The sequence below is a fragment of the Penicillium hordei genome (genome assembly GCF_028827395.1).
Source record: "Penicillium hordei strain IBT 12815 chromosome Unknown utg000002l_segment0_segment0, whole genome shotgun sequence".
NCBI lineage: Eukaryota > Fungi > Ascomycota > Eurotiomycetes > Eurotiales > Aspergillaceae > Penicillium > Penicillium hordei.
This window is the reverse complement of record NW_026623143.1, coordinates 2,166,008-2,189,956: the sequence shown is the minus strand read 5'-3', so window position 1 is coordinate 2,189,956 and position 23,949 is coordinate 2,166,008. Positions and strand designations below refer to the sequence as shown.

The 23,949-nt window shown below is 47.2% G+C and overlaps 10 protein-coding genes across 10 annotated transcripts; 4 read left to right on the top strand and 6 right to left on the bottom strand.

Annotated features, from left to right (window-relative positions):
• Positions 1-114: 114 nt before the first annotated feature.
• Positions 115-795, top strand: N7537_004118 (OPI10 family protein; the record flags this gene model as incomplete). The annotated part of the gene is made up of 1 exon (XM_056895176.1): positions 115-795. The coding sequence occupies one exon, from the start codon at positions 115-117 to the stop codon at positions 793-795; it is 681 nt and encodes a 226-aa protein (XP_056754924.1).
• Positions 796-1,334: 539 nt separating this feature from the next.
• N7537_004117 (MHYT domain-containing protein) lies at positions 1,335-3,915 on the bottom strand (the record flags this gene model as incomplete). Its single annotated transcript, XM_056895175.1, has 4 exons — positions 1,335-2,834; positions 2,893-3,078; positions 3,135-3,699; positions 3,770-3,915. 4 exons carry the CDS (start codon positions 3,913-3,915, stop codon positions 1,335-1,337), a joined length of 2,397 nt encoding a protein of 798 aa, XP_056754923.1.
• A 1,974-nt stretch (positions 3,916-5,889) lies between these two features.
• Positions 5,890-6,537, bottom strand: N7537_004116 (GNAT family N-acetyltransferase; the record flags this gene model as incomplete). The annotated part of the gene is made up of 1 exon (XM_056895174.1): positions 5,890-6,537. One exon carries the CDS (start codon positions 6,535-6,537, stop codon positions 5,890-5,892), a length of 648 nt encoding a protein of 215 aa, XP_056754922.1.
• Positions 6,538-7,348: 811 nt separating this feature from the next.
• N7537_004115 (thioredoxin family protein) lies at positions 7,349-8,160 on the bottom strand (the record flags this gene model as incomplete). The annotated part of the gene is made up of 3 exons (XM_056895173.1): positions 7,349-7,646; positions 7,777-7,943; positions 8,158-8,160. 3 exons carry the CDS (start codon positions 8,158-8,160, stop codon positions 7,349-7,351), a joined length of 468 nt encoding a protein of 155 aa, XP_056754921.1.
• A 954-nt stretch (positions 8,161-9,114) lies between these two features.
• Positions 9,115-9,357, top strand: N7537_004114 (uncharacterized protein; the record flags this gene model as incomplete). The annotated part of the gene is made up of 1 exon (XM_056895172.1): positions 9,115-9,357. The coding sequence occupies one exon, from the start codon at positions 9,115-9,117 to the stop codon at positions 9,355-9,357; it is 243 nt and encodes an 80-aa protein (XP_056754920.1).
• A 1,985-nt stretch (positions 9,358-11,342) lies between these two features.
• Positions 11,343-12,101, bottom strand: N7537_004113 (ankyrin repeat domain-containing protein; the record flags this gene model as incomplete). Its single annotated transcript, XM_056895171.1, has 1 exon — positions 11,343-12,101. The coding sequence occupies one exon, from the start codon at positions 12,099-12,101 to the stop codon at positions 11,343-11,345; it is 759 nt and encodes a 252-aa protein (XP_056754919.1).
• A 2,176-nt stretch (positions 12,102-14,277) lies between these two features.
• Positions 14,278-15,222, top strand: N7537_004112 (uncharacterized protein; the record flags this gene model as incomplete). The annotated part of the gene is made up of 3 exons (XM_056895170.1): positions 14,278-14,333; positions 14,389-14,567; positions 14,591-15,222. The coding sequence occupies 3 exons, from the start codon at positions 14,278-14,280 to the stop codon at positions 15,220-15,222; spliced, it is 867 nt and encodes a 288-aa protein (XP_056754918.1).
• Positions 15,223-15,501: 279 nt separating this feature from the next.
• N7537_004111 (uncharacterized protein) lies at positions 15,502-15,828 on the top strand (the record flags this gene model as incomplete). The annotated part of the gene is made up of 1 exon (XM_056895169.1): positions 15,502-15,828. The coding sequence occupies one exon, from the start codon at positions 15,502-15,504 to the stop codon at positions 15,826-15,828; it is 327 nt and encodes a 108-aa protein (XP_056754917.1).
• A 1,259-nt stretch (positions 15,829-17,087) lies between these two features.
• N7537_004110 (uncharacterized protein) lies at positions 17,088-19,325 on the bottom strand (the record flags this gene model as incomplete). The annotated part of the gene is made up of 1 exon (XM_056895168.1): positions 17,088-19,325. The coding sequence occupies one exon, from the start codon at positions 19,323-19,325 to the stop codon at positions 17,088-17,090; it is 2,238 nt and encodes a 745-aa protein (XP_056754916.1).
• Positions 19,326-21,708: 2,383 nt separating this feature from the next.
• On the bottom strand, positions 21,709-21,918 carry N7537_004109 (uncharacterized protein; the record flags this gene model as incomplete). The annotated part of the gene is made up of 1 exon (XM_056895167.1): positions 21,709-21,918. One exon carries the CDS (start codon positions 21,916-21,918, stop codon positions 21,709-21,711), a length of 210 nt encoding a protein of 69 aa, XP_056754915.1.
• Between the last annotated feature and the right edge of the window lie 2,031 nt (positions 21,919-23,949).

The following is a 23,949-nucleotide window of genomic DNA, read 5'->3' as shown; positions in this document are numbered from 1 at the left end:
TAAAGAAGCTTGAAGAACTGAACAAAGAATCTTGATCGCAGCTCAACTTGCCAATCTCCACTTCATCAGCTGCTTAAGCTGCTCCCAGCTCCTCCACCCCTACTACCACCCATCATGTTCTCCGTCGTGGTCCCAGGCCGCCCGTGCCTAACAGACATCGTCGCAATAGACAGCCAACCGAATGGCCAAGCAACAAAATTCGCCTTCACAATCCCACTCAGCACATCCCTCAGCGACATAGTCGTCTTCTTCCTACCAGGAACAACCCTCCCTTCAAATACCGGCGCCGCAATCTACGCCCAACTCCCAGACCAGAACACAGGCCAACCCTCCGGTTTCCGCTTCATCGGCGCATTGGCAAATGAAAAGCCTTCAGGCATCTTCACTGTACGCCCACCGGGCAGTACACCCCGCCGCTCAGAAGCCGAAGAAGAGGATGATATGCTCGACGAGGGCGGCGCGAACGGTGCTGCAACAGGCGTCTTGACACTGGGCATTTCGATCGAAGAAGCGCAAAATATCGCGCCGCAGCTTGCTGCGCTGGAAGCGGAGCGTCCTTCGGGTCAGATGTCTATGGCGCTGGTTCCACAGGCTGGCGGACAGAGACAGATCTCGACGAAGGTGCTGGCGCAGCGCATTATTGGCAATGCGTTTAATTTCCTCGCCAGCTTTGCAGAAAATGATAAGGGACAGGATGTTGTGCCGCTGAAGAGCTTCCATAATTGGTGGGCGAAGTTTGAGCGTCGCATTGAGGCTGATCCTACATTTTTGGAGCGTGAGGATCCTAATACGTGATATGTGGGATCTGCGCTCTATGGCATTTGAGCATTGGATTACCTGTTCTTTTGTTGGTTGGTCGGTGCTTCTTTTTAGATTGCATTTGTTCTCGACCCGCTTTCGGTGGGTGTGCAGCAATGAGTACAACATACATGACATCTCTTGCATGTATTGGTTAATGAGTCTCTTTCTTGATGTGTGACGATATTCTGCTTTTCTCTGTGACCTACTGGAGTTCATCTCTTAACAGGTATTATTTTGGCTTTTTATTGATAATAAGACTTAGAAAAGCTGAAAATGTACTACCAATCCACATGAAATATGAAACATGCATGCATTTGTATTGATATCATCTATGTACTTGTCAGAAAAAGTTATATATACAATCCTGGACCATTTTTGGTCTTCCCAACGTAAAATAAATAAGGAAAATGGACATAACAGAACACATGAACACCAGTCCCAATTCCTCGATGTATTCCACCCCGCGCCAGCCCTAAATGGGAAAAGAAACCAACCCACGAAACCAAAAAAGGAAAGGAAAAGACAAGAAATAATCAGTGTGCAGTCGATCCACGCGAAATATTTCGCAACGATGAATCAGCCCTCAAACGAATACTGGGCGCATAGCAAAGGCTATACAACTCGTCGACATAAGTCGCAGGCGTAGTTTCAGCACCACCGGCAACAACAGCCTTTGAGTCCCGGATACCGAGATTATTCTGATTTGACTTCTCATGAAGATGAGTAAAATCAACACGAACCTCCTTTCGAACAGTGATATCCCGCAACGCAGTCGCAGTATGATCCACAATCGATTCCTGAGAGTGTCGTGAGCCGGAGCCCGAATTCAAAGTCGGTGAGCTCTTGCGTGACGGCCACAGACGCAGAATGGCCATTTTAGCTGAGGAGGTGAGATCGTGATCGCTTGCGTTCGAGCCCGATTGCACGTCTGTGCAGAAGAGTTCTTGGCCCAGTTCGCGGGCGAAGTCATCATTGTCGCTGAAGGCTTCGTTTACTTGTTGCTGGACACGGAAGAGACGGAAGGGTGTGAAGGTGTAGTCTGGGTTGGAGATTTGTGTGTCGAGTGTGCCGACGACGCAGAAGGTTAGGAGGGTGCAGTTGTTTTGCAAGGCTGTTTCGGGGTTGGAGGGTCTGCTGCGGCAGGGAGCTGTTAATGGGCGGGAGGATAGTTGCGCTGCTCCGCGTATGTCTTCTGGGATGGTTTGCGAGAGGGAGATGATGGATTTGGTGAGGTGGCCACGGAAGTCGGATAGGTTGGGGAAGGCTTGCGCTGCAGCGGTTGATTGCAGGTATCGTATGCATGCGTCCATGGACCACCCTTCCATGTGGGAGATGAGTTCTAAGTGGTGGGCTTGGAGTTGCTTGATCGGGAGAGTGGCGGATGGGAGGGGGTTGCCGACGCCCTTTGAGGTGAGGATGTCGAAGTGATCGTGGATTGTTGGGCGCATCATGAAGGAGATGAGGTGCACTCCCTCGTCGAAGCCGCGATTTGAGCTTGCGTAGTCGCGCATATCGCGGAGGGACTCGGTTAGGTTTGCTTCGGGGACGTGAATGCGTCGGGAAAGCATTCCTGTGACATGCTCGATGGTTGCGAATCGGTATCCTTGAGATCCTAGACGTACTGCTTCATGCTTCTCTAGCTGGCGAACGGTGAACATTATCTGGCCCTTGCCAGTGCGGAGGGATGAGCGGCCCAGGGCTCTAGAAATTCGGGAGATGGGGATAGCAGTAGAGAGAACATCGTCGTAGAGTGTACCTAGGTCCTGGAGAGGCAGAGAAAGTTGATTGGAGAGCTCTTGGGCTGTAACACAGAAGAGTTGCTTGAACAAGGTATCAAAGTCAGTTTGCAACTCCGTGTCCTGGTCCATAATCACTCCTCGGGATAGCATGTGTTTCTCAATGGCACTTTCTTCGGAATTGAGGCGGTTTCGCATGAAGGGAACCAGATCTTTTACGACTGGCCAGTTCCGAGTTGCCCTAAACGCCCACAGGAACGTAGGGTGGGTGCGGGTGAGGTCGTCATCTTTGAATGTCTAGTTCGCAATTCATCAGTCAAGACTCCTGCTGTAATATAGGAGGCAAAATACATACCCTTCCGATATAATGATCGACAATCTTCCTTGTAGGAAGCATAGCCTGCGTCGTAACCATGATTCGTCCAGTGGGATCAAAGTAGGCACAGGCAAGAACAAGCTGATGGGCACGTGTCGTCGACTTTCTGCGATTTCGCCCAGCGACAATAGCGCACATTGACAACACCACACATGCAACACAAGCCTAGAGAGCTGTCAGTCTGCAAAATCCCCATGCCATCGAAGAAACCTCAAACATACCAGAACAGTACAGACAATAACAACCTGGCTCCTCGACAACTGAGTTCCCTTCATAACCCCGCGGTTGTGATCCAGATACATCGTTCCAGCAGTCGCAGTCCAATGCATGCCAGAGACAGCACCCGCCAATAAGCAAGCACAGATTCCTCGTCTCCACCAGCTATCAGTCCAAGACGCTCTCCAGCGGAAGAAGATGCCCAAAGCAGTAGTACTGGAGAAAATAGCGATGATCGCCGAGCCCACGACATTGGCGACATGGTAGGAGCACCTATAGTTCGAGATTCCGAGTTGACCGACGTAGTGCATCCCGCAGACAGAGCTACCAGTGAGCAATCCTCCAAGAAGGATACGAAGATAACCTGCCTTCTCCTCGACGCCCACGGCGTAGAAGGCAAATAGCAGTACTACCACGGGCAGCACGAAGGAGGTACCTGTGAAAGCGACATTGTACACGGCTTGCACCTCTGCCTCGCCCTCGCCCAGGACGATGGCGCGATTGCCGATAAAATGCATACACCAAATTCCTATGCCGCCCATTGTGATTGATGAAGTTAGGAGAAGGTACCTTTTTGTTATTTGTTTGATTAGTTTACATGTTTAAATGCCGGTGGGTAGAATAGAGTCTTAGGGCATACCAGTTGTATAGACCGGACCTCGATGTCCGCCGGTGGAGCAGCTCCAATGTGGTTGCGCATCCCATTGCACTGATCACATAAGAGAGGACGATGTACCCCGCCAGGTACGTGACACGCACTAGCGGTTCATTATCTGTCGTCGACATTGTGAAAGAGAGGAATAGGTGTTGGTATTCCGTTATTCGCACATTAGCGAGAAGGTAGGATGTATAGTTGGAGGGTACGATGGTCGAAGACGACGGTTCTAATCAATATAAACGTGACAACATGGAGAGATGGATGTTTGGTATCGGTGTAGAGAGCGAAAACGAAAGATACAAAAGATCACAAAGTCCAAATTAGTGGAACAGGGCCAGAGATAAACATCTTATAACAGCAGGGTACATCAGCCCAAGGTACATCAGCCCAAGCCCCGCATGTTATAGCTCCACGGTAGGGCAAAATCCTCCGATTCCACGTTAACAAATGAATTGATGTGTACCATGGCGCCCTAGTCCAATCTAGACGTGAACTCTACCAAATGGGTCATGCATTGGCCTGTAAGTGACCCTCCATACCCACAACTCGCGTGGCATATACTTATCAAAACACACACAAAGAGAAAAGAAAAAAGGTCAATGCCGAGGGCGATCCGTAAAAAAGTTCGAATTAAATTAATTTGATCCAATAGTACGGAATAAACTACAGGGGTCGCACGGCTTCAAGGCCTTTGGACGCGGATTTGGTATTGTAACCGACGCCTTCAACCCACTTCAATTCGCCGAGATCTAGATCGGATCGGTGCGGATAAGGAACTATGGGGGCTGAAGGGTTTCCTGGACGTATCAGAATCCTCTCACAACGCCAATGGCCCATGAGCATCGGACTTTAGTCATGTAGGAATATACTTTCCAAGTCTCGAGACAAGTCCAATAAGGGATAGTTTAAGGGAAAAGTACCTTTTGTACGGAGTCTCCGAGATTATTTTTTTTCTCTATACGGAGTACGGAGCGCGTACGGAGTACTCCGACAATATAAAGAAGTGTGGTTTAATCATTTAGATTAATTACTGGAGCCTTAAACCAACCTAATAAGCGAATTCAGCTGCACATCAGCTGCACATCAGCTGCGGGTCAAATCCCAGAGAAGAAAAAAAAAATACGGGCCCACTTTGAGGTCCTTTTAGATCTCTCTCTTCTAAGTTATACATACTCCGCACATACAGGGTAGGGCGTTCCTCCGGATATGCATGTTAAACATATTGATCAATCACATTAACCTTGTTAACACGAACACCAACATGAACGCCATGGAGAGCCCTAAATAAGAGCTCTCCGGAGTCCGGCATGTGCCCCTGGGTCACAGGGATTCAAGTGCAGGGTATATTGTACGAAAGTTGTGATTGAATGGCGCACCAATTATTAATTAAAAAATAAATTAACTGAAAAGTGGCCTCGGCAAAAATAGGAAAAGAGATCAAGAGTGGGCCTAAGGCCTTAAGGTCCCACATCCTTGATTATATAGATTAAATCCCAGATTTAAGTCGTAGCCCAAGCGCTTTTCTTATTTCTCTCTTTTTTCTCGGTGAATCATAGGAACTGAAGTAAAAGCAGGTTTGTCCAACAAAATTCTGATCGATCTGGTTTCTAAGTCCAGTCTTGTAGCGTCGGCTAATGAAGACACAATTTTGACTTGGGTTCGACGCCTCTTTGCCCACTTGTGAAGGTTTTTTTTGGTTTTTTTTTGGCACCTTGTATGTGGTGGATATGTTCTAAATGGCAACCTTGGTACTCCAAATATACTCGGTGTGAGTGGGATCTACCATTCTCTGTTAAGGCAAATGGACCGAAGGCACTAACGGCCGTCACTTGTCAATCGCGTGGCTATGATGCATACATAGGATATATCAGATGTGTTGCAAAAGTGAGGTTAGGTGCCTAGTCGTTTTAGTATGGCTTCGGGGATGTTCATACGCTAAACCGCTTGTGTAAGGTTTGATATAGATCAGTTCTGTTTCACTTCTTCCTCTTCGACTTTCTCTCTTTCTTCTTTATCTCGCTTACTTTGACTGAAATTACTTGATGAGAAAAGTTAAAAAGACAAAATCAAGACAGCTTCGTCACTGAACCATAGAACGCGCCCTACGTCGTATCAACTCCACTTCCAACGATGGCTACTTCTGCATCTTGGCCTGACGTTTCTTCCAGTCCTTCTTCAGCATAGACATATTCACTTCGTTCCACCACTCGCCATCCTTGGAAGTAGCATTCTTTCCTTTCCCCCTCTGTGTGAAACCCGATCTCGTCACACAGCTTGCCCATTCGCAAATTCCACGATGGAATCTTCATCTCCACCCGGTGTAGACCGGCACTGTTAAACGCCCAGCTCAAAGCCCAGTTGATTGCCTCCGTTTCATAATGCTGGTACCTCTTTAGGATGTCGATTCCCAACTTGGAGCATCGATGATGGGCCATTTCTCGGTGAGATGACTCCAAGAAAAGTGTATCAATAGGTGTATAGTACAAGCTCTCATCTTTACTGTAGATGATCACAAACAAATGTGATCTCCTCCGGAGGTGTTTGGCAATGCGGGTGGTGAAGTTGAAGTCCATCAGTCGTAGGGTTGATGCACACCAGTTGATGATCGAAGGACAATTTTGAATGCAATGGAAAACCTCCTCATCTTCTACGGGATTGTAGTTACAGAATTCCAGATTCTCGGAGCGGAACGCCTTCGGGGCGAGCGTTCTACCTTGGTCGTCCATACCACTCTCCAAATCAGTATCCATGCGTGAAGTGAGTGATTACTTGACGTTGAAGTGGGCTGGGGATGTGGATGGATACGGTAGATGGAGAGAAAGACGATGGAAAAGTACAACAACTCAGTTTATATAGGCAGCTATTGAATTGTTTGTCGTCTTGTAGACACAACTCCTTCTCTTAGCTCTTCACATCTCCGCCATGCAGTTGAAACTTCTAACATGCCTATGGCTGTCTCCCTGTCATGGTTATACTTAGGCATGGGTAAGTTTCTCCTGGCATTTTCGCTCTTGTATCTACGATATTCTCTCACTCGAACTTCCCTTTAACGATGTTGAAAATACATATTGTCAACATATGGAATCAATTAGATTTCGATAATCAATACTGCTTCGCTCGGACTCTAGTGGTCTGCATATTAAACATCAATGCTTTTTCTACAGTAGTTCTATCATAGTTCACGAAAACTGTGGGGAATTCCACTGCAGATTGCTGCACGTCATCTGTCGATCGGGCTGCATGAAGCCGTAGCACAGAACTTGTTCAAAATGTACACTTTCCTTTTCCAACTCAACCCTAAAGTCCTTGGTAACTCTTTTTTTCACTTCCGTAATTTTACTGTTGAAACAGCACGTATATTAGCCAACCTGACTTCCAAGCAAAGTCAAAGTCAAACACGCCATCAACAAGACAAAACCAAGCGAAGAGTCTACATCGCAAAGACACCAAAAGTTGTGGAATGGTATGTATTCAGTATTTATTTAGATCGCCCATCCCTCCAAAGAAAAAAAAGGATCAGAGATCAATGGTATGAACAAGCAAGACTCTCAGTTTTCAAATCTATGCAAGGATAGCCTTGAGGCCAGCCTGGATGGCAGGGGGGTTGGCACCCTTGACCTCCTGCTTGCGCTCACCACCGTTGTAGAAGTGGAAGGTAGGCATGGCAGAGACACCGTTGGAAGCGGCAACCTCGGCGAGGTCATCAACGTCGACCTTGTAGAACTGGACGTTGGTGTGGGCCTCGCTGAGCTTCTCGAGGGTAGGGGCAATGGCCTTGCAGGGACCGCACCAGACGGCGTGGAAGTCGACGACGACGGGGCCGGTGGCCTCAGTGACCTTGGTCTTGTACTCCTCGGCGCTAGAAAAGGAAGAGCGTTAGCTATTGTCTTTAATGTTTTGCGAAATGGCCAAGATAAATATGTAGGACATATTTTCAGGATCTAAACACAGATGCGAAAGCGGGGATATGAGAATAAAGTCGGACTTACGAGGTGATAGGAGTGACACCCATTTTGAGAGAAGAAGGCGTGAAGCGCGGGATAGGTGTGGAAGAAAAGGGTCGGAAAGCGTTACGCTGGATGGAAGTCGATCGGTTGAGTAGCGATGAAATTCCGGAGATGGTTCTAGGAGTAGAACGAAGAGATGAAGGCTTGAACTGGAGTGGATATAAGTATTTCAATTGGAGGGGTAGAGTGAGGGGCGCTGGGTTTTTATAAGGCCATGACGTTCCCAGCAGAGGCGATTAGGTAAGACGGGCTGAATAATGGATCGGAGCTGGTCCCGGTCCTGGAGGTCCGGAAGTCTCTGGAGCTTGCTGGGCGTTCGATTGGGATTTTTCCAAGGCTGGGAAGATTTCAATGGAGACTTACCATGTTGAGATTTGTCAGTACTTTCCGTATTCTTTCGCATCCGGTTGATATCAAATGTCGCTGGAGATCCAAGAGAGGTGAAGCTGACAGGGGATGACGTGCTCTCGACCTCGGGTCGCTTACGAATAAGATGGAGTCTGGAACTGTCAGCATTTCCCTGGTGGGCACACTACATACAACATACAACATACTAACTATATACTACATAAAATATGTAGTAGGTACTTCTCCCGCAAACCTCGTCAGGTTGTTTGTTAGCTGGAGGTGAGTTTTGCTTACTATGTTGTACAATTACGCTAAGAAAAGAGTTAGAGCGCGATTATATATAAACCTAGAACGGGCTAACTAGGACCTAAAAAGAACGGAGAGATCCTCACTATGCCTTGATATTTTACTTGTATAAGGTAGCAGACGGCAAATTGGCTTCCCAGAAATGGGCGCAAGTGAGGCCCTTCTAGGCTGTCGCTTTGCTGATTCTCATGCCACGCACCCCCTACTTCCACCCATGCCCAATCTCCGCCTAGTGCAGCAATAAGACACCCCTCGGGTTTTCTATCGTTCCTAAGGGCGTCGCGCCTGTATCTTTGGTCTCCACACCATACCCACCATAGAGCGGAAGGACTAAATTTACTACTATAACACCCTGTCTGCCAATGACAACATCAAAGCACAGCCAACGCCTTCGTTCCGTCTATATCTACCCGCGACTTCGGTGTACTCGATGAGTCGGGCGCTTGACACAGCGAACTATGCTAGGCAAACAGTGCCTATTGGTGGATTATCAGGCGACTAGGTGCATTTATGCATTCTCCGCTCTCTACTTCTTATGCCATGGGATTGTCCCACGTGACTTTACACGAGTCAGGCTGGTGCGGCTGAGCGAGAGGGGGCGTTGTCTTTGTTTTCGATAACAGTCCACGGGTGAAACTTCAATCCCGGCCGGGCTTTGGTCTAACCATGGCAAGAACAGAACTCGTGAATGATATGAGACTGGACGCCGAGGTTCACCCCGACGGCACCTCACACCCTACCTTTCAACCCGACTACGCCCAAGGAACCACTGGCAGATTGCGGCCGAAGGTCGAAGTCTGGAAGAGGGGGAAGATACTTGGTGCAGGGACATTCGGGACCGTCTGGAGTGAAAAATGCGTATCAAGTGAAGGTCCGGCTAGGGTGCGAGCTGTGAAGATGATCAAGTAGTCATCGGATCCTTCCAAACAGATCTACTGTGATCAAGAACTTGAAGCCATGGCGAAGTTTTCTCGGCCAAGAGTAGGTACTATACTCAAATCAATCCATTATATGGATGTTAATATCGATTAGTATTCAGGGTTATTCGTAGAATGCCTGGGGTGGTTCGAGGATCGGCAATTCATCTTCATTGCCATGGAACATACGGAGTTAGGAGATCTTCAACACCATCTCCGAGGCCCATTACCGGAAAACGAAGCACGGCAAATCTGTGCCCCAACTTCTACGGGGTATTCAATGCCTGCAAGACAATCAATTTGTCCATCGAGATCTCAAACCCGGGGTATGTTTCGTAGGACTGACTGGGTCAGATTAGGACGCAAATTAACTGGCTATATAAGACGTCTTGGTCGTGAATGAGGGGCCTAATTGGCACGTTAAAATTGGCGATTTCGGCGTCAGCAAACGGTACGAGGGCCGCCTTGCAATCGAAAGTGGGCACTCCGCTTTACCTGGCGCCCGAATTACTTAGATTATACCCTCCTGGTATGAGCTTGCAGAAACTGCGTCTCTACATACTCCGCGTTGATATTTGGTCACTGGGCGTGATGCTGTTCTATCTCCTTTGCCATGACTATCCATTCCCAAGCGACAACAGTCTCTCGTCATATGTCCGGACTTCCAACTTCCCGCCCTACCACACACTTCGGTCTGTTACCCAGGAGGGCCAAAGATTTCTTAAATGTCTTCTAGCTGCAGATGTAACAGTGCGGTTGTCAGCTAAAAAGCCCTCCAGGACGGATGGTTGAATTAACCATCCTTCAACCCGGTCTCAGGAATTTCGCGTATAGCTCTTTCTGACAGTTGGTTTCAAGTCCGATAGAAACTATTCACGAAGCTTCAAGAGGCTGGGGTGACGGAGAAGTTTCCTCCATAAAAGTTGACGACCACACAACTAGGGCCACCTATGGACCAAAGAGCAAAGCGACAGGCCTACAGAAGTCCAAATCTGCGAAACAGGCTCCAATCCCCGATATATTAGGTGAATCGCATACGGCTCATAACAAAGAGCTGTCACCACTGAGCCAAAAGCAGCATGTAGACGCTCATAAAATGCTCCAAACATGCTTTGGGTACCCATCACGAAGACACACTAGCTTCTCTTAGTTTATTGGGCGATGCTCTTGTTGGCCAGGAAAGTACACTGAAGCCGAAGCTATGTATCGAAACATATGGGTGAGACAAAGCCGAGCTCTTGGAGAGAAACATTCCCACACCCTCAGATCTCTATATATGCTAAGACGGCCAGAAGCGGACTTTGGACAGAAAGCTAGAGTACGAACGATGTATGGTATGGATGCCCGATGTTGAGAACTCTCACTAAAATGACAAAATCCGCTATTCCACAATCTGTGCGGACATCGATAACTAACTGTAATATATACTTTTGTATGGATGCTTGGTACCTAATGTCATATGTTTTCCGGGTATAATACCTGGTTTCTACTATATATTCGGACTTAGTATTCGATATACCCCCTAGTTTTTAAAGCCTATATTTCCCTAGCTTTAAGAGCCATTACTTCCTTTAATTTTAAGCCTTCTAATAGCCTGAATTCCTTTATTTTTATACTCTTTTTAAATAGCCTCTATTTCGCCGTCACGGATAAACTATGTGCGCTACTATATATATCAGTTGCTAGCGAAATCAGCTTCCTCCCGAAACATGGCCTTTCTATTCTCGGGCTTCTTTACAATTCCGACATCTTTATAGAGCGTCACATATTTATAGACTTGGACAGGTTATCAAAAGTAATAGGTGGGTGGTAGGACTAAGAAAACGGATATTTCTAGCCCCTCTAGATTTTATTATAGATGATTAGCAAATTAATTAGCACGAACTCGTTTGTCTTAGTTATTACTTGTAATATAACCTAATCGTGTGCTCCACACTGACAGGATTTTTGTCAACGGTGGTAAGTGCTATCAGGGAACTAGCCACCGTGTTCGTCATAATCTACCTGCCCAGTTTCAAGTATCAGCTTCGCTATCGCCTCATGCCCCGACTTTAGGGCAAGGGATAATGCTGTCCCGCTCAAACTTTTTTTGTTTACATTCACCTGGCCCGTCTCAAGCAAGAGCTTCACCACCGCCTCGTTTCCATTCTCTGCAGCCTCAGTCAATGGCGTGTATCCGTAGTAGCTAGTCACGTTCACATCCACCTGTCCAGTCTTGAGTAATAGTTTCACGACAGCCTCATTCCCACTTCCTGCAGCGCGGATGAATGGTGTGTAACCTTGCTCGTCCCTTGACTCTAGATCCACCCTCCCAGTGTCAAGTAGCAGTTTCACCACCGCCTCATGTCCACCTCCTGCGGCACCGGATAGTGGTGTGGAATCGAAGTTGTCCCTTGACTCCAAATCGACCTGCCCAGTTTCAAGTAACAGTTTCACCACCGCCTCATGCCCACCACTTGCAGCGTGGTCGAATGGTGTGCAGTTGAAATCGTCCCTTGACTCCAAATCGACCTGCCCAGTTTCAAGTAACAGTTTCACCACCGCCTCATGCCCACCCTTTGCGGCGTGGGCGAATGGTGTGTAGCTGAAATCGTCCCTTGACTCCAAATCTACCTGCCCAGTTTCAATCAACAGCTTCACCATCGCCTCATGTCCATATTCTGCGGCACGGGATAACGCTGTCCCCCGAGATTCGCCTCGGCGTCCTGCTGTCTGCTGAGGCAAATCTTTCGCCATTATGTTTGCCCCGGCCTGGATAGACCTTCGGGCTGTAGCAATTTTTCCATGTCGAGCAGCCCATAGCAGTGCCGAAGAATCGGAATTCTGAGAATTTCTTCGATATAAGTCGAGATTTAGGATGTCGTAGAATTGTTTGTTGGTTTGAGCTAATGAGTTAATATCTCTTTCTGCCTCTAGAAATGTCACTAATAATAGGAGTAATTCTGTTGGCAAATGGAGGAGAGACATTTTAGGAATTCGAGGGCCGTCGGAATGTTGGCTCCTTCATGCATGAATCATGGAAAGGGAGGGGAAATAATGCTTGAAAAATGGCTTTAGAAACTCTGTGCGTGCATTCTTAAGTGAGGAATATTTATTTGTTTTGTGGGTTGCGCCGGAGAAAGGGACTCCAGCGCGGGTAGATCAAGCCATTTCGCCAGATCTCTCCCCAAACTGCCAGAACATTCTGTGGATATTTACAGTATTTCACAATGATTCGTTAATCGCTGAAGTCTATATTGTAGTACGTTGCCAGACCCGATACGGCTAAATAGGGGTTGTTTACAAAGTAACCCAATGGGAACTAGCGTGGTTTCGGGTACGGGCCGAGAAACAAAGCGTGTATGTTAGAGGTTGGTGCGAGATAGAGAAACGGACCATTGTGTGATGTTCGATAGGATTGTGTTGAATTTTGAAGTTAGGGTCTCGGAGGAGCGAGCAATGGAGGATAGAGAATATAGGTAAAAGGGGGGGTTGCTTGATATCTAATCGAGGGGGGTACAATAATAGCTGTTTGGGTTGACTCAAATTGGGTGCTATTGCACTGCATGAGCTCGTACTCGACGTGGACTGCAGATCTTGGCATTGTACTAGTTCGCAAGGAATCAATTCTTCCTGACGGAGATAAAATGACCCATTTGCTAGTGCAGGCGATTTACGAAACGAATGAAGCGCGAGAGAGGATTCTGGTATGACTGCGGTGATACTACGGGGTTGTCCACCTTTATTAGGCGGTGATTTGACGCTGCCAAACACCCGTATATGAGAAGAGTTTCTCAGGGTGGTACTCTTGTGACAGCCAGCAGTCAAGGGTTACTGGGAAAGGTTTGGAGCAAGCCACCCGGAAACCCTCAGGTCTCTTCACGCCCTCGGCCTAATTCTTAATTCCCAGGGAAAGTACGCCGAGGCTGAGGTTGTATTTCGAAAGACCTAGAAAGGGCGTAGTGAAACCCTTGGTGCAAACGACGAAGATACACTGGAATCTCTGGATTACCTACACGATGTTCTTCGTTTCCCATTTACCAAAACGGCACGCGAGCCCAAGCGCGGTCTACGAGAAAGCCTGAGTTCATTCTTGAGATAGATAATGCAGCGTCATCTGGTCCGCAATGAAGAGTTCTCCTCTTCCAACGCGCCAACTATCATCCGCGGTGAAAAATACAATCCCCTCCGCTCGTTTCATCGAATGACATGCTGTATTGAATGGTTCAATTCATTTCCCTTTGGAAGCCATGTCGCGGATTGGAAATACGGGATATCAAATACTTGAATGACACTCCATACTTCCTTGACTGCCCCTCTTGGACGACCCTAGCTTAGTTGGCAACTTGAAAGTGTTGAGCTCTGGTCTGCCAGCAATATGTTACTCTTATTCTTGAGGGGTGGATAGAAGAGATGACTGGCAATCTCCCCCTTCCCAAATTTTCTATAGCTTTCCAGACCTGCAATTCATCTGATCTTGCCCATCTTCTTCTTTTCTCTTCTTTGCTCAACAAAAGGTATGCATGATGAAATGGAGAGAAGTCCTATGTTAGACGAGAGCACATACATTAATTCAGGGCGCCAGAATGAGCTTTTAGTCAATGATCAGCAAATCCTGGGAGGTGAGAATGTAATATAAAGAGTTGCGGACAGTGTTATTTATAGGTGGAGATATGAGATCCCATTGTTAGCCTGCATCCGGGACACACGACAGCAAAGTACATTTGGCAAGCAGTGCCTATGTTGTATTGATGGATAATCACGCGGCTATAGTAGCTGCATGAATAGGGCACTTGGCTCTCTGTATCATGTGATCCTCGACGTCTCAACCAAGTGCGGCTAAGCAAGAGCGCTATATCCCTCAAAAGAAATCATTAGCTTTATAAGCTTCATCGAATACTAAAGATCAAAGAGCATACCCCATTAGTGTACCATGAGCGGCTTAGAGATTGGGCTTGCTTTGCCCGGTGTCATTGATTTATGTCTAAAGTACGTGGCTATATATACAGGCTACTGCGCATCGCCCCGAGCTAATATCTTTCAGATACGGAAAGGTCATTGTGACCGTATACAAGGATTTCAAACACGCCAATGAAGAGGTTGAAGAGCGAAAACTTGCTATCGACGCTGCTTGGGCCAAAACATCAGAACAATTAGCCTTCTTACGTGGTGTGTGGGATAGACTGGGCGAGAACTACCGGGACCTCCAGAGCCGCATGCTTCGTCATTTCGAGAAAAAAAACTAGAGGCTGCCGTGAGAGAGCTCAGCAAACTTGACAATCAGGCCGCTAAGAGCGGGGGTCGGTTGCTAGACAAGTCAAAGGCAGCGAAATATGCTTTGTTGAAAAAGGAATCGCTCGATAGGGCAATACAGGATCTTCGAGTGTGGCAAAATGAGTTCGATACGACGTGGTACTTGGTTCTGCTAATAGCCGATGAGGCTATTGACACAGCGTTGGTCAAGCGCACAGGAACTGAGACGCTATCTACTGCTAGACATGTACGGAGTGCGCTACGGCCAGAGCCACAACGAGAAACTGCAGTTTTCCTTTCCGGAAGCAAGCTTCAGTCTGCTAGACGTTCTGACATTCTATATTCAACATCAGAAGTTGTCGAGATCGCGGGCGTCGGTACGTTTATCTTGGATTCTGCGGACTGTTCGTCTAGAAAAGACGATGCCACATTCTCAAAGAATGTCCGGAGCCTAGCTATGAGATTTCAACAGGTCGATGCGAATGGATTTCATCTCCTCGGGTGCCATGGTGTAGCTCGTATAACGGACCCAAACACTAAGCAGCTCCTCTCATTCGACTTCATCTTCAACTTCCCTAAAGGACGTCAGAAACCCCAGAGCCTTCGAAGCCACCTTCTCTCCTGAGCGACCCATTCTCTCAGTGATAGAATTAGTCTTGCTAAGCAGCTTGCCACGTCTATCAGCTATATCCATGTCCTGGAATTTGTGCACAAGAATATTCGCCCAGAGACTATTTTGATTTTCGAAGGCGTTGGATCTCATCTAGGTCCATTATACCTATTAGGATTCAGAGCATTTCGCTTGGCTGACAACAAAACATTACGATAGGGCAACTTTATTCGGTCTGAAAACATTTACCAACATCCTGATCGACAAGGGAGCAATCCTGGGGTAGACTATGTCATGCAGCATGATATATACAGCCTCGGAGTATGCCTCCTCGAGATTGGACTTTGGGATTCACTCGTGAGTAGCGAAGGAGACGCAAATATCTCGCTAGCTGGTGTCAACTGTGATCCTTCGGCCTTCAATAGACACAGTTCCCTTAAGGATCACTTTATGACGTTAGCGAAGGAACAGCTACCGATCAGGATGGGAGATATGTACACGCAGGTCGTTGTTAATTGTCTAACCTGCATGGATGAAACGAACGGAGATTTTGGCGATGAGAGCGAGTTTGAGGATGGTGACGGCATCCAGATTGGGGTTAAATACATTGAGAAGGTATAGTAGTGTCTATTCATTGCATGAATGTAATGGAATAAATCCAGCCGGACTAACGACTAAATAGATTCTTCTTTTGCTCAGTGAAATAACAGTCTAATTCTCTGAGAGGTCGCATATGTTACTAGCCTAAGCGCGTTATCAGCAGTGGAGGACAAATACAAGAGGAGAGGAGTTATTGCATTTGGATCTATATACATAGGTAGCGATCTTGTGGCTGCGTCATCAACTATCATAGAGGTCAATTGTTCACGGGTATCGTCGTCAAAAGTTTTAGAAACGGTGGATTATCCTTCTGTGTCCTAATTAAACTGTCAATATGCTTGCAGCTGTCAACACCATCAGTCTCCAGGATGAGAAATATCCCGATTGTTTTCGTCGAGCTGGGATACTGTCGGACTGTGCCTTTATAAATGCCGTCCATGTCCTCCGCTCTACAGAACGAGCTTAGATATAGATACGTCGTATAAGTATACATAATGGATCGAATGTCCGCAGACTCTCTTATACTGACAGTAATTGATAGACCAACTTCCCAAGTAGGAGCAGGAAAGTTTAACACTTCAAATTGTAAACCGGGATATTAGAAATACAAAAATCACCCCCTGGTCAGACGGGATGCCAGCAATGGCTGCTGGACTTTACTAAATACATTCAATCCATGAAAACCTCAAAAATATCATCATGACTAGATCTCAATGTAAGATAAACCCCGCTTGATTAGAAATTGAAATCAGTAAATTCCCAAAGGAATACATCTTATCGATACCAGCAATAGAAGGTAGATCAAAAGGGCCAGAAGTCAACTATGTGCAAGGAAGAAAAGCGCTCGAAGGGGAATAAGAATTTATCAACTTGGTTATGTATTCAACAACAGGGATAAGAAGGAATAGAATTTATGCATATGGTAAAGGTAAAAACATAGGGCGACGAGGGGGTATCAACAGATCGAAGGGGAACGACGAGCTCGCAAGGGGAATAATGGGATACAGGGCGATGCAGGGCGACGGGGGTTATCAGAATCGTACAGGTGGCCAGAGGATAAACCCAAGGCTCATGGGGGATATTTTGACAAAGGAAAGTGACAAAAGAAAGTGACAAAGGAAAGGTTCAAGGGACCTCAGTGGGAAATTGCGTCTTAGTCCTGGCGATGATCGATGGGCCAGTAGTACCCGTTTGCCATGCCATGACACCCAAATAAATGAGGTAATGGTAGATCCAGTTTGACTGGTGTTAAATGGAGATGGTGACCACTAATACCCAGTCTATTCGGCATAACCAATCTCGGCTTTCGCGCTGGGGATCCGCCGCAGTTCCGGAGTTGTCTCCTCCATGATGTAATCCTCTTCTGCGGAGATGGGGGTCAAAGAAGGGAATCCTCTAAGCAACCCTTGTGTAGACTTGGGACGGACCACCGGGTTCACCAGAACAGCACGGCGACCGACCTCGTTATGCCATCTTTCAGCGGGGTTGCTTGCCGAGCTGTCTGTGGCTTCCGGTTCGAGCTCCGGCTCACCAAGAACATTGCTACTAAGACGGCGGGACTCATCAAGTGATTCAACCTCTTCGGGGGCATCTGCGGGGGACTCCACCGAGTCTCGGCCAAATGAGTTCAAATTCGATCGAACAGGACTGCTGGGCTTTTGTGACATCCGACGGAAAAACTGACCGGACATCCAAGATCCCTCAGAATCGATTGAAGCCAAAGATTGGGAAAGTGGTACGTTATCGGCATCAATGTCCATACTATCTGAAGCCCATGACCGATGATGGCTTCGGTTCGGGTTTTTGATGTCCATGCCGGGGCTAGGTGTTGGTTCGTGCAAGAAAGTCTCATCCCTTTCGAGAGAGGACTCCAGAACTTCCTCCGGGATATCTGGCGACTGTAAGCGGGAATCAGGAGGCGACAGGGGTTCGTCGCCAAAGTGTTCAGTGAACTTGGATTGAGAGCGCTTCACGGTTCCCGTGGGCATTGGAATTCTCGGAGGGATGATTGAGGGCGGGGGAGGTGATGACTGGGTCTGAATTTTGTAGAACGATTCATGCGATGCGTTGGAAACTTCGGGGGTGGTGTCGTGGAATCGCTCTTTATATGTCCGCTTGAGACGAGAAGAACCACGCCGGAACAGAGAGGTGATAGTATTCCCCCGACGACCACTGGTGTCGGAAAGTCGGCGTTCTGAGTCAACCCCTCTAGAGATGTCCGATGCGGAGCTAGGCGCACAGATTTGTGACTGGCTTGGGCTATTTCGCCCATGTCGAAGTGACGAATGAGACGGAGAAAGGGTAGTCCGGGACATGGTAATATCATTTGATGGGGCGAAGCTAGGACGTTGAACCAATCTTCGCTCACGAACGGAACTATCATCGATGGTTCCAACTACGCGAGAGCTTTCCCTGGATTCGCGTCCAGTGTTCTCACTACCCTTGGAAGCTAGCGGCGGCCACGATTCATTCTCCGGTGCGACAGCCGTCGGTTCTTCAACATGAGGAACGATGGTCTCGTCGCTCAGGACAACGTCCTCAGGTTCGGCAACTTCAGCGACGGACGGTTCTGGTTGGGCGATTTCGGGTTCGGGTTGGGGCTCGGCGTGGGTGGCGGCCTGGAGTTTTTGTTCCTCCGCCTGCTGAGCATCAGCCCTCTCCTGCAGCTTACGCCGCAACCTTTCCTGGTCGTCGACCTGCTTCTTCTCCCGGCGGCGACGGTCGCGATCCAACAGCTCTCTCAAAGCCCCGGCATCTAAAGAATCAGCGAGCTCATTCACTCGTCGCTTAGAATAGTAGAAATCTTCCTCAGACATGGTCATAGCCTGGAGCCTCTCTCTCTCTTGCCGGCTAGAAGCGGGCGGGTTATTACTTCTGGCGGTCTGCAGGCGAGGGGCTTCGACGTAACGAACGACGGGGCGTGGGGTCAAGGCAGCAAAAGCGTTCACCTTGTAGGTGTATGGGTCGGAGATGTCAGACGTGGAGGAGGTGGCGGAGTCACGGATGGAGAGGCTGATGTCAGACATATACCGGTCGGCACGCCTACCATTTGCCTTTCGGCGGCGAGTTTCCAGTACATAATCAGTCGGTCGATGGGGGATATCGATGGGAGTGGACGAGAGCATACGGATCTCACGCTCGCGCATGATCTCGTTTGCCTTGCGCTTGCTCAGCTTGCGTCGTAATTTATTCGGGACATGTGCATTTTGGCTTGGTTTCCGCCTCAACAGCGAACCTGTTCTGGAGAGTGTATGGTCACGTGGCGGAGGGTCCCGTGGATGATCGGCAAGGCGGTCTAGTGATGAGATAGGTCGATTTGAAGGCACGAGGGCTGAGCTGCGCCGGCTGTCTGCAGCATCCGCTCGTGACGTGCGGTTGGTTTGGCGTTTGGATTGTTTGCGACCTAATGTGGGTTCCATGGTAGGCTCGACAAACGAGGAGTGAAGGTCGGCAGCTTCGGCACCGGTCACTTGGATGGTGTGCCGCTTGCTCTTGCGACTAAAGGGCCATATCGCCATGGCACTTTGGGGGCACAAGCCCAGGGACAAGTAGGATCAGTTATCGGTATCAGGTCGATGTGGTGACAGTTTGACTGGACCCATGGAGGGTGGAAAGGATAGTTGAATGAAGTGACTGGGAGTCAGGGTGATGACACAGGTGTCATGGACAGTGATAGAGGAAGGAAGTTGAAAAGGTAAAGTTCTATCAGAGGGAAAGAGAAAGGGAGAGAGAGAAAGGGAGAGAGAAAGAGGAAGAGGAAAGAGAAAGGAAGTGAAAATTGAAAAGGCAGAAAAAAAGAAAATAGGAAAGCCCAAAAGGAAATCAAGAAGAAATGGACCTTTTTTTTTTTTTTTTTTTTTTTGCCTGAAAAATAGAAAAACTTGGCATTTACTTTTTTTTTTTGTTTCTTCTATTCTATCCTATTGTATTATATTATGTATTATAATTATATATTATATTCCACCTATATCTAAAGTAATTGTTTACAGTTGCACGGGTACCTGGTACCTTGACCCTAAGTTTGTAAACTCTTCAAAAGTCTCTCGTCACACAGAGAGTCTAGATTTTTGGAAATTGGCAGTTGACCTGTGGGGGAAGAGAGAGATCCACTTAGGGTGGACTCCAGAATGACGCACTGTTTATAAATATTATAAATATCATCAACACTATAAATATACATCCCTTCGGTATATGATTGAATCCTCCATAATATTGGATGTATAATGTAGAATATGTATATATATTCAATACCTCTCGGAAATGAGTAATATTGACCTTTAACCCTGTACAACCTCCAATGCAGACCCTCGTGCCCTCTCACGCGGGAAAGCCAAGCCACCGTTTAAACGCCCGGTGGAGCCCTGTGTCCGTGGTAGCCCTTTCGTTGGGTTGACACGCGGGAAGTCGATCTTACCTAGGTATGCACTATTACCAATTTGCACCTATAGGATCGTCGATTTTGGGGAAGGTTCCTGTACTTTTCAAACTAGTTAGAGGAACCTGCAGGGACAGGAACGGTATGTAAATCAATAGTATTGTAAGGGGAAATGTATCGTGCCCATATTTGAATAGAGAAATGATCGGCGAATTTCGTTCATGGGGGGGGGATGTCTTAGTTCCCCTCTACAGAGTGCGAAGTATAGGATTACAATTTATTACCACTAATTCCCATTCTGATGCCTATTGTATATTTGATAGTATGTCTTATCTTGCCCTTTCTGCCTTGGTTCTATTCAATATCATTCATATTAAGGCGTCTAGCAAACCAGTACGACATACAGAGCATGATGCTAATTATATCCATTAGGAATCCAGCGGGTTGCAAGGTGTCAGCGCTATTATTTGATTTTGATTCAAGGTGGTTCAGATTAGATCCAGGGTGTTGTCTAGAGCCCCTCCTTGCCTCTATTACAGATCCTATATTCAATGTTACTATCCTCCGTACGGAGTACTGTATTCCCTATCGTTTCCACCTTATCTCCCTTGTACAGGTACTCCGTCCCTCTCCACAAATCATTGACGTTTACAATAACGTGGCTTTACAACATCAATACCACTCCACTTCCAGTCTCAGATTGTTCCACCGTGGTTCCTGCATTTTGATCGCAACGGTCGACCTCAGTTATCTCTGATCTAACAACGAAGAACGCTGTTCGGTCTTAGATGCCAAGAACAGCTCAGAGACAATGTCTAAAATCGGGTTTGGCGGGGTTTTTGAGCCACTAAATCTGCAAGGAGCAGACAGCCACCATCAAATTCCTGTATTTTATTTTTGATTTTCATGAAAACACACTTTGTGAGCTCATAAGCATTGAGAATGTTCGATGGCCCGATCGTATTCCCGATCTCATTCTTCAGTATTTCAATATCGAAACTTTCTACTTCGTACAGTATAGAGGTTTCTATACATTGCACTCTCAATTTAACATGACATCATAATTCCCATTCACGGGTCAATACCTATTTGTAGACCCTGGAAGGATCATAGCAAGCCATTGAGAATTCGCCACGAAGGCAACCGCCACCGCAACGTACCAAAATCAGCCAGGGCAACTCAGATCACAACCAATGACTTACACTTTCCAGAGTACACAGAACCCCAATTGGATCAAACCAACAAAAAAAGATAGTTGAGACAGAACCCTCCCAAAAAAATGCGCCTACCCGCCAATTCTAACCAAACGCCGAAAAATACAACATGCAGACCCGCATCCCATGCGACCACGGTGAGAGATAAAACGGCGAAATTCGATGAGATATCCAACCCTTGGACAACAAATGTGTGACTCAAGAATAGATATTCCCGCGATCCCCCCGACACTAACCAGATCCGCGTGGACCGGTGCAAGTATCATCATCACCGCCAACTGACATGGTCCTTCCTTCAGCCGTGTAAGAAACTTAGTTGCTCATGCGCTTCCTCAGTCGATTCGGCTCCCGCTCCAGGACGCTGTATTTGCGGCTCCCACGTCGGCTCAGAAGGCGCCTGATAGACCAGCCACTGTGGCAGTGGACATCGGATGTAGACCGCGGACCGGAACCCTGGATTTCGGATCGCAGGTGGAGCTTCTGGTCAGGCTGGGAGTCGGTCGTTGGGGATTGGGCATCCATGAGTTTTGTTGTTTGAGCACGTTGTCAAAGTAGGTGACGTGGGTGGTAGGGCGTTGAGGTGAGGAGCGGGGGTGGCTGGTGGCTGTCGGACGACAGTTGCGATTTCACAGGTGAATGCAGGTATAGTTTGTTTGAGGCAAGGTTGCTTTTGGCGTTTCATTCTCTCTGCTTTAGGTCGGAGGTGAGGTTGCTGGTTTGGTTAGGGACCAGAGAGCGGGGTTGGATCTTGTGGGGCATGACGAGATACTTTCGTTGATCTTTGATTTCTACGTATGTTGTAGACAAGTGAGGTAGACAAGTGACTTGGTATTCTCTTTCATTTACGGAGTAGGGCATTCAGGGTTCAGGGCGTTCGGTGAACATACAGCTGCGCCCTCATGTGGCCACTTGAAGGTTCCGGTTGTTCCAGGCGTTCGAGGCGATCAAGGCGGCTTAGACCTTATTTTTGCTCGGTGTCAAGTGACACAATGGTGATGCGGAGTTTGATGGTGATCCATTTCTGTTTCAAGATTTATGGCCTTGATCGAAATATACAGCCTTACCTATCGGCGACGATATATAATGAAGAACGGATCGAGAGAACCGTTATAATGAACATTGTATTGTGACAAGGTTCAAGGTTCCTCGATGTCAATACCTTCGTATTCAAGTTGAGTAAAGTTCATTAAACATGCATTTAGGCCCGCGTGATATGTTTTATGCGCAGTTCTATATCACTTGCTTGATATGCACCGAACTACAACATGGTAGAATAATGCATGATGTACTTGGGAAATGCAAGGTGAATAACTAATAGGACTGATAAAATCTTCAAATAACTTTAAACAGATCATACCCCAGATCCTAATTGGCGGAATATGCTCGGTTTGTGAATTCCTCCTGTCTTCATACCCAACATCCGTGATGGAGCTGGCGATCTATGACTCGAACAGGAAATCCTCAGCGTGTCACACACAGAAACCTAGAATTATTATTTCATAACCCGCAATATCGAGACAAAGACCGTGTGAAGTACAAAATAATCTTCTCTCAAGAACCCCTCATCTGCGTCCCATTATTCTCCGACAAGGGTTTTTAATCTCGTACTCGTATTGGATGGAAGGACCCGGGAGTGTGTGTGTGTGTGTGATTGTGTGAGTATTAGTATTTTTTTTTTTTTTTAAAAAAAAAAGAAGAAGTCTAGAATCTGTTTTGTCAAGTGTCGGTCTAGCTGTGTTAAGAATGTCTAGAGAGCATGAGATCTCATTGAATGAAGAGTCTTTCTTATCTTTCCATTTCCTATGTGATTTAACAGAGAGCCTGACCTGATTTCAAACCTCCTTACCTCCTTAAACCATCTACACCGCAGACAATACCTCCACTAGCAAAACGCTGGCATCATTTACTTGACCCCATTGTGGTCGCCTGACAGCCTGGACTCCTTTTCCATCACACATAAACGTCCTACTCGTCTTCACCGACTTTCTGATTGGAGTCCTTCAAACATGGTAGCCTTGTGGATATTCGTCGCTCTTGGTTACTTGCTGTTGTATGCGTTTGCTGTGATGCAAACGCAGGAATGGTGTGTTGTCATCAACCGCATTGCCAATTGAGCTTTTGCCATGATGTAATTGGCAAGGGAGACAAATGGGCTGCGCTGCCTCGGTTCAATTGTTGCCTTGTGATCAAACAATTCGTTTCATGCTCGGCTGCGGATTGACATTGTGCGGTTGAGGCTTGAATACCCGATCATGATTTATGATGCACGAGGTTTTTACGACTTATACTTTTGATAAAATGAAGAGGTGAAGAGATATGATTGCTGGGTACCTCAAGGCCCAGGGGCCTTGGACAAATAACCTATCTATGTACAGGGTAAACCCTTCTATGTTGGGGTGGTGGGGTTCCGGGGGGGGGGTTCCATACATGATGATGTTCAGCATATAAAACTGCAAAGGGGCTGCAACTAGAGGCTTTGACGATTACTGATGATGATGACTGCATGACTTTGATGGAAGGCGTTTGATACCATGGGAGACCAGACTACAATTC